We start from the raw sequence: 13,199 nt of genomic DNA on the forward strand, positions 1-13,199 counted from the left end.
GCGTTGGTTGATGTACTTCATATGTTAGATCGGCCATGGATTCATCAGCTTGCACAATGAATACATTATAAAAGAATACATCATTTAGTAAGTTAATGATCCAGCTAAAAGCTGTCATGTGGTTAATAATGTTCGACATTTTAAAGGCCCGACAAAAGGATGTCATTAACAAAAGTTTTATTACAGTTGTGCACATTTCAGGGCTAAAATAATAAACAGGGAGGCATTTAACTAAGCCAGAGTTGTCAGGATGGTGATTCTCTGGGATGTGGGCCATGCTTCAGGATAACCTAAAAATAAAGTAGCTCCCTACAAAGTTAACAGGGTTCCTGCATCCTCCTTCTCCAGTCTTTATGGGGTGTCTCTCAGCTTATCAGCCTGTGGCTTAATGGGATTCCGCACCAGCCTTCTCAGGATCTCTACCCCTTGGTTCTCAGTCACAGGTGGATTTAAGGGGTTTCTGCACCCTTCTTCTGGTTTTCTAAGAGGGAGGATACTCCAAAATCTCAGATCCGTAATGGAGCCTCTTGGTCAGCTTAGTATGTGGTGTTGTAGTGGAGCCGGCCATCAAATAAGGTGCTAGGATATGGTTCGGGTGTTGGCTTCTTACCAACTCTCTACCATCAGGGTCTTGGTTCTCCAACCCACTTCAGTCTCTTGCTTGCCCTCAGCATCTTACATCATGTGGTCCTGCTATGGAACCTCCTCTCTTTCTCTATTTGTTCTGAGCTTCCCCTGTCCCGCCTGGACACCTTACCACTAGCCTGCCCATACACAACTCGTAGGTGTCCCCCTTGTTGTCTTAGGAAACAAGATTTTCCCCTCCCTGCTACTGTTGTTCTGCCTCTCTGGTGATGTAATGTCACCTTTCTCAGGAATACGCCACTCCTTTTCTGCACTTCTTTTTATCCCTTCCTCCTTGTTGCCCTTGATGTTGCACCACTCTTCCTCTTCACTTCCCTGTCTTACCGCCTTCCAGGAGTTTCTTAACTTTGCCACCTCTTTTTTTTTAAACACTCTTTTTATTAGGTTTTTGCAAAGCATGTAATTGACATTTTACTTCACCCATCAGCCTAACACAGAGGCTGGGTTTCATTATCTTCGATCCATACCTAACCTCCCCACTCCCCTCTACTCCAACTCACACAACATAGACATGGAAGTAAAACAAAAAAATAAGGGAAGAAAAAAGGGAAAGCCAACATCCCGATTGCTCACATAGTTCAGTGTTATTTCCTGACCCCATCCACAACATAAATGGTAGCTGTTGTTATAACAGTGATAGTAATAATACACATACATTGTAGGGATGTTTGGCATTATATATTTAGGTAGGGGCCATCTGGTAGAGCGCAGTGTTCTGCTACTCAGACATCAGCGACTTTCGAGAAGATATATAATGTGGAGCAACATTTGTTGACATTGCTCTTCAGAACTTGTTCTTGGCTCGAGCCAAGAACAAGTATATGATAATATTATATATTATCATATACGACGGGGCGTATATGATAATATATAATAAGGGGGGCTTTGTCAATATTGCTGTCTTAATCAATGTATTTGTCAAATATATCCCTACAGTGGTCTGCTTGTGTAATCCTGCCTCGTCGTCTCAGGACGGAGCATTCAAGTAGATTTTAGTAATCAACGTTATGCATGCTTGTTTGGTAGAGATTTTGTCTCTTTTCCACTTCACGATTAAGAGTTTGTGTGCAGAGAAGAGGATTATGTGTGCCAGCTTCCTTATAATTGGGTCGGTGTGCAAGTCCGTATCATCTACTCCAATCGCATTGGTCCAGCCGTCGAGTCGATCATTATGTTGGGAATCTGGGTGATCGTTTTGTGGACCCTCTTCCAGTATGCCTTTACCACGGGGTATGACCCCATAAGTATGGTACGATAATATATAATAAGGGGGGCTTTGTCAATATTGCTGTCTTAATCAATGTATTTGTCAAATATATCCCTACAGTGGTCTGCTTGTGTAATCCTGCCTCGTCGTCTCAGGACGGAGCATTCAAGTAGATTTTAGTAATCAACGTTATGCATGCTTGTTTGGTAGAGATTTTGTCTCTTTTCCACTTCACGATTAAGAGTTTGTGTGCAGAGAAGAGGATTATGTGTGCCAGCTTCCTTATAATTGGGTCGGTGTGCAAGTCCGTATCATCTACTCCAATCGCATTGGTCCAGCCGTCGAGTCGATCATTATGTTGGGAATCTGGGTGATCGTTTTGTGGACCCTCTTCCAGTATGCCTTTACCACGGGGTATGACCCCATAAGTATCCACATAAGTACATTTCACCCAACTCACCACATTGTCGCCAGCATTCAGGTGAGCGGATAAGGCCCATACGATAGAGTTTACTCGGTGTATAGTAGTCTTTGGATCATTTTATATTGCATTTCTCTATTGTGAATATTTCGTGATGTTGAGGGAATGTTTTCTAAAATAGTCATATATATCGCCCAGGTCTATTGGGATGTGTATGTCATTGGACTATTGTGCTGTGAGAATTCTGTTACGTTTAGTGTTGCTTGGGATGCATTTGGTATATAATTAGGGTAAACACAGGAACTCCATTGGGTTTCGTTCCATTTCAAGTTCTCCCACTGATGGGGTGCTTTGCAATGTCTGGCTGGTTGTATGTATTGGATCTAATCACATTCTGTATGGTATGACATGGTAATGTATCCACTCTGTGTGTTGTAGTTGGAGTATTTGGCTAGCTTGGAGCCCCAGCAGTGTATTCCCGTCGTATAGGTCTAGCACTCTAATATTTGGCCAATGGGAGTTTTGATATTTTTGTAGAGTGTGGTCTAGGCATGTTCAAAGGATTGCCCGAATGCTGATCCAGGCTGGGGCCATCCGGATATCAGCACCCAGCAGTTGTCTCATCCTATGCCATTTCGCCAGCGAAGGGCCTATCAATGGGTGTGACCTAATGCATGTAGGGAGTTTATTTAGTGGGATGGCCATGGTTTCTGCCGGTGTAAATGGTGCTATTAGGGAGAGTTCCATCCATCTCCAGCTAAATGTATCTGATGTATCCAGCTATCTCTTGGCCCAACATATTTGGGCTGATTGATATTAAGTCCGCCAAGCTGGAAGTGCCAGTGCAGCATCGTTGTTGGAGGCCTGTAGAATTTCGAGCCGGATCCTTGCCTTTTTGCCAAACTAGTTGAATTTGGCTAATTGTGTGTCTAGATATTTGTACACTTGTTGCGATGGAGCACAAGGTAGCATCATTGCTAGATATATGAGTTGTGGGAGGGAGTTCATTTTGAAAGCACGGATGTGACAGAGAAACCAGAAGTGTATTCCACCTGATAAGATCAGATTTAATTTTTGCGAGGATAGGTAGGTAGTTCAGGTCTGCAATTTCCTAAATGGATGGGGCAACATGGATCCCAAGATATTTGATAGAGTGCAGCTGGAGGCGAAAAGGGCAACCCTGCCTGGATCCCATGGTATATCTGGTCTGGGAAGTAGAACCTCTGATTTCTTCCAGTTTACCTTGTATCCCGTCGAGGGCCCAAATTCGAGGAGCATTTGATGTAGGCGGGGAAGCGAGGCTGTGGGATTGCTAATATAAACCCGAAGGTCATCACGTACAGGGAAATTCAATGTTCTTCTGACCCTCTCATCACGCCGGACCAATGTGGATCAGTGCATAGTTTTTCAGCTAATGGTCCGATGGATAGAATGTACAAGAGGGGGGAAAGGGGATAGCTTTGTCTGGTGCCTGAATATAGATTGAACATGCATGGGACGATGCCGTTTGGGATTCGTGCAGAGTAATCGTACGAGCTCCATGAGTTTTGTCGGGAATCCGTAAACTGTGAGTGCCTTAAACATGAAGTCCCACCGGACTTTGTTGAACGCTTTTTCAGCATCGATCATCAATATTATTTTGTCTGGGTCTTCCCGTCCGGCAAGTACGTGAAGCCGGTGAGCTTTTAGCCCTTTTGGCAACACGCATTAAAGATCCGTCGACCCAGTAGGCTTTTAAGGGTCTCGGAATATCGAATGTCCTCCACCATTTAGCTGGAGGACCGCAAGGCTTCCTGTAGCTAGTGGCTGAAAAAGTTTGTGCAAGACATAAAGAGATAGGTGGGATGGGTCCCTGTTTTGTGAAATCCCCTCCTGGTTTCTACAGGGAACTGAGCGGACCAAAGGCGACGGTGGCCGATGGAGGAGGAGACGATCCAGAGGGTCAGGAGTTGAAAAGCAAATGGTGAGTAGATTGAGAAAGGTGGCAAACAATGAATGAGCATTGAGTGGGGAAAGTGATGATGGGGAGAAAGAAACAGAGGGTTGGTGGGGTATTTAGTTAATTACGAAGAGCGTCACATAGAGGTACTTAGTTAATGACGAAGAGCATCACATAGAGGTACTTAGTTAATGACGAAGAGCGTCACATAAAGGTGTATCAACGAGGAGCGTCACAGATTAAGCCCATAATCCTACGTTCAAGGAATGTTTAGAATGAGTTATTTCAAAATCCAAGTGGATACATAGGCGACACCGAACAAGGTTTGCTAAAGGGAATAACTCACACCCCCATTGGGGTATTTTTAGGGGCAAGAATAGCAGCGAGGTGCGCTGAGAAGAGATATATGTTGGGGCCAGCCAGTTTGTCTGTTTGTATATTGTATGTATTTTATGTATAAAGGAAACAATGAGATGTCTAAGAACGACAAATGATAGATTGTGTTAAAAGGTGGAAAATAAATGATTTATTTACTTAGTCATTGAGGGCATTTACTGAATAGTAAGAGTGAAGTAAAGTGAGACATAGAGGTTTGGAGCAGCGCCGATTGGTGCACACTCATATTTATTGTTTTCCTGAAAAGTATTTCTGTGTAAAAGAACAGTAAGTATTGACAGTCGATTTGAAACCTGTCACAATGGAGGATGTGACTCCGCTCATGCACCTATCCAAACAGCTGCCAAAACATGCACCCAAGCTTAAGCAATATAGTGCAGAATGGGTTAAAGGCACGGCAGATAAAATGTTCATGTCATGGTCACAGGGGGCTCACTGTCAAAAGCGGTTTCACAGAATTTGACCACATACTTCCAAGCGGCGTACACGGGAAAGAGAGCTTTGGAAAATGTATAAGGAGGACTGGGAAGACCCGCCTCCTGAAGACTGGATGCTTAACCAGTGTAAAGAGGGGGGTGTTGAGCCTTCTGCTCCCCCTACCACGCCTGAAGTAAATGGCGATAGTACAAAAGATGAAAGATTGTATCCGTTGAGGGAACTTAAAGCAGCAATAGTATATAATAATCCGATACACAAACCACCTGCTTATAGCAGTGACGAGTGCCTAGAAAGAACGCCAGAAAAGGAAGTGATCTCTAAAGTCTTATGGGACAAAGAGAAAAGCGAACGACCGAATGTGACTCTAGATATAGAACAGGAAATTAATAGATGGAAAGGAGAAAAATACAAAGCTGACGAGATAGCACTCATACAGAACAAATGGATGGGTGGTCAAATATTACTCCAACTTGATGGGAAGAACATCGAGGAAGTAAGGCAAGGAGAAGACCAAGTTGAGCATGATAAAAAAGACAGGGAATGAGAGAAGCGATTGAAAGAGTGTAAAAGAAAGAGTAGACAAAAACGAGAACAGATGTATCAGAAAGAACAGTTAAGAAAGGAAAAAAGAGCAGAAGAACAAAGAAAATATTATAACAGGAAAAAGAGGAATTAAAGAACAAAATAGGCTAGAGAAGAGGAGGAAGAACAGAAAGTAAAAGATAAATGAATGCAAAGACGCAGAGACGGAGAGGTGCATAGGGCAAATGAGAGGAGAGAAGCGAAAAGACAGGAAGACGACAGGATTAGGGTGGAAGCATGGAAACAAAGGGAATTTGATGAAGAAATACAATGAAAGAGAAGACAGAGGGCACACAACATTGATCACATTGAGAAAGGGCTAATGGAACAGAGTCCAGTAGTATTATGGGAAGACAGAGGAGTTTCTTCTGTCGCAAGACGAAAATGCCAGGACCCTCTAGGGTAAACCTAGAGGATAATTTTGAGATAGAAAGTATCAGACAGAATTGAGAAGGCTGATCAGGAGATGAGGACAAAAAGTGAATCGAGAAACAGAGGAAAAGACATCAATCTGAAATTGCCCAGTCATGAGGCAAGGAGGGAGGCCTGTTTAGTCTCGAGCATAGAGCCTTGTCTTTGGACAGTCTGACTCTGAACAGAGACGAGAAAGAAGACAGTCATACAAGTTGGGGACAAGAAATGTCAGATGAAGACAGGGAAACCTTCCGTGAAGAGGAGGGTGTTAGTGCATGCAGTCCTGAGGGATGTTTCCAGACAGACAAGGCAATACGGTGGTCAGATTTAGCCAGCCTAAAGAAAGGACGCAGAAAGCCTATGATGTACCCAGAGCGACTTAAAAGGCGATCTCATAGTGGGAGGGGGAAATCATCACCATATGTGAGCAGACTGAGGTCATTACCAGGAAGAAGGTGATCAGGAACCATTGTCCCTACTATGGATAGGCAGACGATGGGAGCTGATTGCGATTTTGGGATTTCGCAATTCCCCTTGTTACAAAAAGGAGGGGCCAGACCGCAGTATATCCCATGGCCCCAGATGGATAAGGACAATTTAAGATGTAAATTGCCCAGTTTAACTGCCGGGTGGGGAAATGGATCTATGAATTGGGAAAAATGACAGGAGGAAATACTTTAGGTATACGGGACATTAAGGGTCTCCTAGCAGCAATCCTTGGGGAAAGGGCTGACAACATTTGGACGAGAGCAGGATATTCAAGTGTCACAGCACAGTACACAGCTCATGATGGAGCGGCATTTAATAATTGTAGAGCGGCAGTCTGGAAAGCGCTTAGAGTACAATATCCTGATACGTCGGATATGGGTGTAATTATGGCACGTAAGATGCAGGAAAGCAAAGATCTGCTTGCTTACATTCATCATTTTCTCGAACAGTGGTCTTTGGAAATTCGAGAGCCTTGTGGGAAATCAATACCTGCATTTTATCATATTTTGTGTCAGGTATTGCCAGAACAGGTACAGAGACAGCTCAAGAAGCTGGTGGGTATGGGGGCAAAGCCATGGCAAAGAAAAAACAGCTGACCATTTCACACCATTGCCGATTGTTGCAGGAGAAAAATCGAAAAAGGGAAGATTCTAGGATGCTCGAGGAAGCTAAGCTAATACAGAAAAAACTGTTGAAATATGCTATAGAAGGAGAGGGGCTGGGAACACAGCAAGTAGCGGGGGTGCCGCAGTTGAATAATCAGTGGCAGTCGGATCAAGGAGGGAACAGATTTATGCAGAGAGGCAGGGGAGGCTTTCAGAAAAATCACGGAAACTTTCAGAGTAACCAAGGTGGTTCTCAGAATGTGCAGAATGATAATCAAGTAATCAAGAGATGCAGGTAGGGCAGATTAGGAGACTCCCTCCTCTGTGTTGGACATGTGGAATGACAGGGCACATCGCACGAACATGTGGGAGCCAAGGGTGTGTACAGAATGGGCAATTCTCAAGCGGGGGGACAGCTTATCCTCCAGAATATCGCTCACAAAGTAGAGATGTGTTCCCCCAAGATCAGACAGTGTATCAAGCACAAGTGCTGCATGCCCAGCAGGCTTTGCAACCACAGAAAGCACCACTGAATCCACCACAAGGGCAGTCACAGCACGCACCCATGCAGAAACAGCAGAGTGCAAACACAGGACAGGTATTGACTTCTAGAGTAGGGGGGGTCACTAATGCAGCAGGGAATCCTTTTACAGGTACGGGAATAAGCATGTATCCACAATAGAAAAGCTCACAGGGTGACTTGATGTGTTCAGTACTACTGGTGATGCCAAATCCTCAAGATGAACCAATGGTTAATGTTACCATAGGAGGCAAATCGTATTCTTTTTTAGTAGACACTGGGGCAACTCGCTCATGTGTACGAGAGGGAACATTTTCATCATCAGGAAATGCTGTGAATGTTCAAGGGTTCTCTGGAGCTACAAGTAGAGTTCTTTTTACTGAGAAATTACCAGTCTCTATAAGAGAGTGCGATATATCTGTCCCATTGTTGTATTCAAGACAGACACCAGTTAATATTCTTTGCCGAGATTTAATGACAAAGTTGAATTTGACGATTTCCTACACTGACCAAGGCATAGTGTGCTCCACGCCAGGAAAACATTATTTAAATGTGGGCGAATTTATCATGGCATTTACAGGACAAATAGCTCTGCGAGCAACGCCGTTAGAGCCAGACGTTTTTCAATATGGAGTACACATTTTGTTAACGTGGCTACCTGGCTCAGTGGGCAAGATTATGAGAATCCCTGATGAGTTTCTATTCAGGCCACGAATACCTATGGACGAAGTGGGGGGACAGGTTTTTCCCCTAGAATTGCAGGCAGCCATAGTGTGAGGGGAATTAGCCATGCTCAAAGGATTTGATGATGAGGGCAGGCCATGGAGAACAGTGATTGCTATTGGGGAAGGGTATAGATTGACTGATGTGACTGATGAGAATATGTTTAAAGACGACCCGTCAGATGACGAAGTAGTGTTCGAAATTAGCATTACTTAATGGATCAGGATAGAAAGAATTGAGATCCCACAGCAAATGGTGATAGTGCGGCAGCATCCAGCATTTTTTGATGAGGATATAGAAAAAGTGCAAACGTCTTTATAGACTACATGCCCTTATGACGTAGGCCTGTTGAAGGGGGCGGGAGAGGTCAAGATTAAGTTGAAACTAGGAGCAATTTTGCCTCAAGCAAGGCAGTATCCCATGTCTCGAGAAGCAGACAAGGGAATTTTTATGACTATATCAGCCATGATGGATCAAGGCATCTTGGCGACATCAGAGTCACCATGTAATACCGCAGTGTATCATATCAAAAAATCAAAGGGTGGGTCATGTAATTTAATTCAGGATATGAGACCGATTAACCAGATTGTAGAAGCAGAGTTTCCTCTAGTTCCGAATCCTGCGACGATTTTATGCAGTATTCCCCCAGAAGCAGATACAGCCATACAGGACAGCTGGAGCGCAATGGAGCCACTGGGCACAGCTAAGCTTAAAAATTAGCAGAGCAGATGAAATCACAATAAAGCCACTGGGCACAGCTACGTTTACGAATTAACAGGGCAGATGAAATCATAGTAAAGCCACTGGGCACAGCTAAGTTTAAAAATTAGCAGGGCAGGTGAAATCACAGTAAAGCCACTGGACACAGCTAAGTTGAAAAATTAGCAGGGCAGGTGAAATCACAGTAAAGCCACTGGGCACAGCTAATTAGCAGGGCAGGTGAAATCACAGTAAAGCCACTGGACACAGCTAAGGTGAAAATTTGCAGGGCAGGTGAAATCACAGTAAAGCCACTGGACACAGCTAAGGTGAAAAATTTGCAGGGCAGGTGAAATCACAGTAAAGCCACTGGGCACAGCTAAGTTGAAAAATTAGCAGGGCAGATGAAATCACAGTAAAGCCACTGGACACAGCTAAGTTTAAAAATTAGCAGAGCAGATAACATCACAGTAAAGCCACTGAGCACAGCTGGAGGTAGGAGAATAGAAGTCCAGGTGAGATGGAAAGAGGGAGGGAAAGTCTGAGATAATCGACGTGATGGTCCATAGAGTGACTAACCCCAATGAGTGAAACTGACACTATCATCACGCTATGCTCTGAGAGACAGCGTGGTCACAACAGTCACAGGGCAATCGTGTGGCGATGTCGAGGCAGCCCCATCAGGCCGACCAGGCAACGGACAGGGAACAGACATCCTATTTTACAAGATTTTCTGAAGTCCCAAATCACCTCCCTTTTTACACAAACACTGGGCCGAGGAAGAGGGTGACAGAGTAACCAGACTAACTCTCTCACATCATACTGGACATGTCCCGTCAATCGGGTTAGGAAAAGTCAGGAACTTTACACTAAGTGCATAAACCTCATACCAGTTAGCTCTCCTCATATGTATAAAAGAAAACACCTAAAGACACACTCGGAGCAAGGTGTAACATGAGTACGAGCAGTACTTTCAGGACAAAGGCACACCCACTGCAGTAGAGCAACGGACCAAGGGACGAAAGCAGTGGGCCGGAAACCCCAAGGATTCCCTACTGGAGGTCGTTGCCTCCGATAAACTGTGAAAGACAAGTGGAGAAGGCCAGATCCCACAACTGAAGATTGCATTGTGTTTCAGGCACGCCAGCGACCCTCCTGGGTGAACAGCAGAGTTGGGGAGGCGAGGCCCAGCCTGTGGTACTAACCTTGACGCGTAAATTAAAAATAGCAAAACAAGAAAGAAGCCCACACAGTTGGTGAGTGGCAAGCGACTTGAGAGACCGGTTTGTATTAAAGCAAAATAAGTAGCAACATTATATCACAAATGAAGGCTGCATGCGTATAGATGAGAGGCGAAGAAAGGCTGACCTGTGACTGAACTTTGAAGTAAAAAGCAGCTGTAAGATCAACGATACTAAGTAAATGAGTGGTCCAGCGAAAGGTAGCAGCCCATTCGAATATCTCTGTAAAAGGTATGTTGTTTGAAGCAAAAAAACTTGGTCCTGCGGTGGTCAGTAAAGCGAGCCACGCACATTCGAAAGTCTTCGACATCCCGATTGAGGGAGACCCGAAGTGCAATCAGCTTAGGGAAGGGAGCCCGCCAGCAAGTTTGTGTTGAATTGTGACGTGAGAGGTCTGAGCCGACAGAGGGGCACCTACGTAAAGTGTGTGCTGTAAGGTCTGAGACGGGCAGAGGGTGACCTTTGTGAACTTTACGTTGGAAATACAATTTTGGAAAGTCAAGAAAAAGACTTCAACGTGGAAGGCAATGCAGGCCTTGGTCCACAGTTTGGAACTGCTTAGAGTGTCAGATACCGAGCCAGAGTGTGTCATCCTGCCTACAGGGACAGCCTTACTCTGCGAGGTGTAATGTGAGGAGGAGAGCTGGTTCAACTACCTTTATTCTTTCGAACTATGATTTTTCCTTTTGCATACATCTCTTCTTTTACACTTTTTGTACAAGAGATAGGGCAGGCAATAGATTTTGTTAGCATAAGCCATTTTGATTTGATTGACTCCACTAGGACTGTTTCCTTTATCGTTTGATGGTCGAGACTACTCCCATCTTAGTTATAGGGCAAATTAGGAGTTACTTTGATCCCAACATTTTCAATAAAGGTTTTACAAACTGTATCTATTGTGTCAGTGTCATATTTGTGTTACCATGCCTTCCCTACAGAATCAACATAACATATATTCCATATGACTATTATAATCGATGCACTAGGCTTATTTATTTTACAAGAAGCCACCTTCTAGGAACGAAAGGAATCACACTTCAATGGCATTGGCACAAAACAGCAATCACAGAGTAAGACTAAATTACAAAGCTTCCATCTACAAGGGTTTTTTCTTAGCTTTTCAGAACACAGAGGTAGGCCAAACCACAGTTTTGCATTTATCTTGAAAGCAATAGCTTTTGGGATGCCCAGCCTGCAGCAATCCTGTCATCATCTGATCTGACATTTTTCCCTCCAAAGCTTTGGGAGGTGGAGTCAATGAACATTCAGAACTGGATATGATTCTAGCCCCTCCATATTTATTAGGGAATTAACACCTTACTTTGCCTACACTGCTCAGATCTGATCAGCAAATGTGTGCACTGCGCAGATCTGCCCAGCTCTTTAGGATTGTACCCCAAGAATAATGATCTAGAAGCAGCAGTACTTAATGCCTACAATAAAGATTCATAAGAACCACTGACCTTTAGTGAAGTTACACACATTAAGTGTAGCCGCACAAAATGATGCTACATCCAGTGTTAGCACAATACATACTAATGTGTTGTTTTTACAAACGTTGCCCACTTTAATCTTCTATACTTAAATTTAAATCTAAGGGTTCTGTGCTACTTTTAGAAGTGCTGATGTCATTCAGCCTACCTGCCCATTGTTTCAGTTCAGAGACACACCCACAATTGATGCGTATGTCCGTGTGTCCAAACACTTTTACCTAAGGTATCTAAGTACTTTCATTTGAAAAATTCCAACATGTTTTCACATTACAAAATTCGGTCAAACGTAAAGAAAATGCCATAAATATCAAGAGAAGAGGATCAACATAAGAGAATTGTGGCAGTAAAGCTGATACATCTGGCTGGCGGAGTCAAGACTGTGATGACCTGTCTGACACAGCAGACAGCACTTTTACAACAAGGTCTGGCCCACCTAATTTGAATAAGGTCAGACACATACTTATATATTATACTTGGAAAACCCTGTCTCTGTACAAAACATAATAATGATGTACAATACCACTGTATACTTAAGGAATTGTCAAGTGGGGCACTAATACATGTTAAACAATATAGCAAAGCATGACAAACCTTGTGTATATCTTTAACTCGTGGTGGTAAGTTATCTCGGATCCTGCGCATCGCTTGGAGTGGTGGCTCATTGAAATATGGGGGTTCACCATCAATCATTTCTATCACCATTATACCAAGCGACCAAATATCTACCTGAAATGTATAAAAGAGAACATGTGGGGAAATTGTGGAAATTCATTACTGGACACACACTACATATACAGAAGACAATACAAACACATCACACATGATCAAAAGCGCAGGCTGCTAAATTAAGAAAGAATTCAGCAAACGCAAATTAATTGGTAAGTATGCAATAGAAACTATTCTCAGTCATTCCTAAAAGAATGCCTGAAATGTACACATTGTTTTACATGTGTTTTGCTGCATAGCACTTGATAAAGTGCATGATTTACCTAAACATGTTGTGCAAATTAAATGAATCACCATTCACTTTTCAACAAGCAAATCTCACTATGTGATAAATAAAATTAATGTACTAAAATTCCCTTTCTGAACAGCCTCAATGAGAGTCTGTTTTGAGCTCCTTGAAAAAGAGTGCTAATGATTTTTATTTTAATGTTTTATCTCGAATATATTTTGACTAGGCTGAATAGTAATATAGATTTTTATTGATATGATAAATGTATGTCTTTTATAACCCTCTCTTTTAGAACTATAATCCGATGTTTATGTAAATATTGTATGGGATGCTTTTCTGGCTAATCGCCACCTTAAAACTTATAACATTATAAATAACATCTTTTGGTCTTAAGCTCAAATCAACACCTTGCGTTACCTCCTCCTGATCCTT

General features: G+C 43.1%; 1 protein-coding gene across 2 annotated transcripts in view; it reads right to left on the reverse strand.

Annotated features, from left to right (window-relative positions):
- Window positions 1-13,199, reverse strand: part of PAK5 (p21 (RAC1) activated kinase 5) — a 1,510,924-nt gene that overhangs the window by 35,171 nt on the left and 1,462,554 nt on the right. For both annotated transcript variants that reach the window (XM_069608301.1, XM_069608302.1), the window contains one exon: window positions 12,404-12,538. In XM_069608301.1, coding sequence (XP_069464402.1) covers window positions 12,404-12,538 — 135 coding nt within the window. The remainder of the gene's footprint in view (window positions 1-12,403; window positions 12,539-13,199) is intronic.

This window comes from Ambystoma mexicanum, chromosome 4q, assembly GCF_040938575.1.
Source record: "Ambystoma mexicanum isolate Mex_15411 chromosome 4q, UKY_AmexF1_1, whole genome shotgun sequence".
NCBI lineage: Eukaryota > Metazoa > Chordata > Amphibia > Caudata > Ambystomatidae > Ambystoma > Ambystoma mexicanum.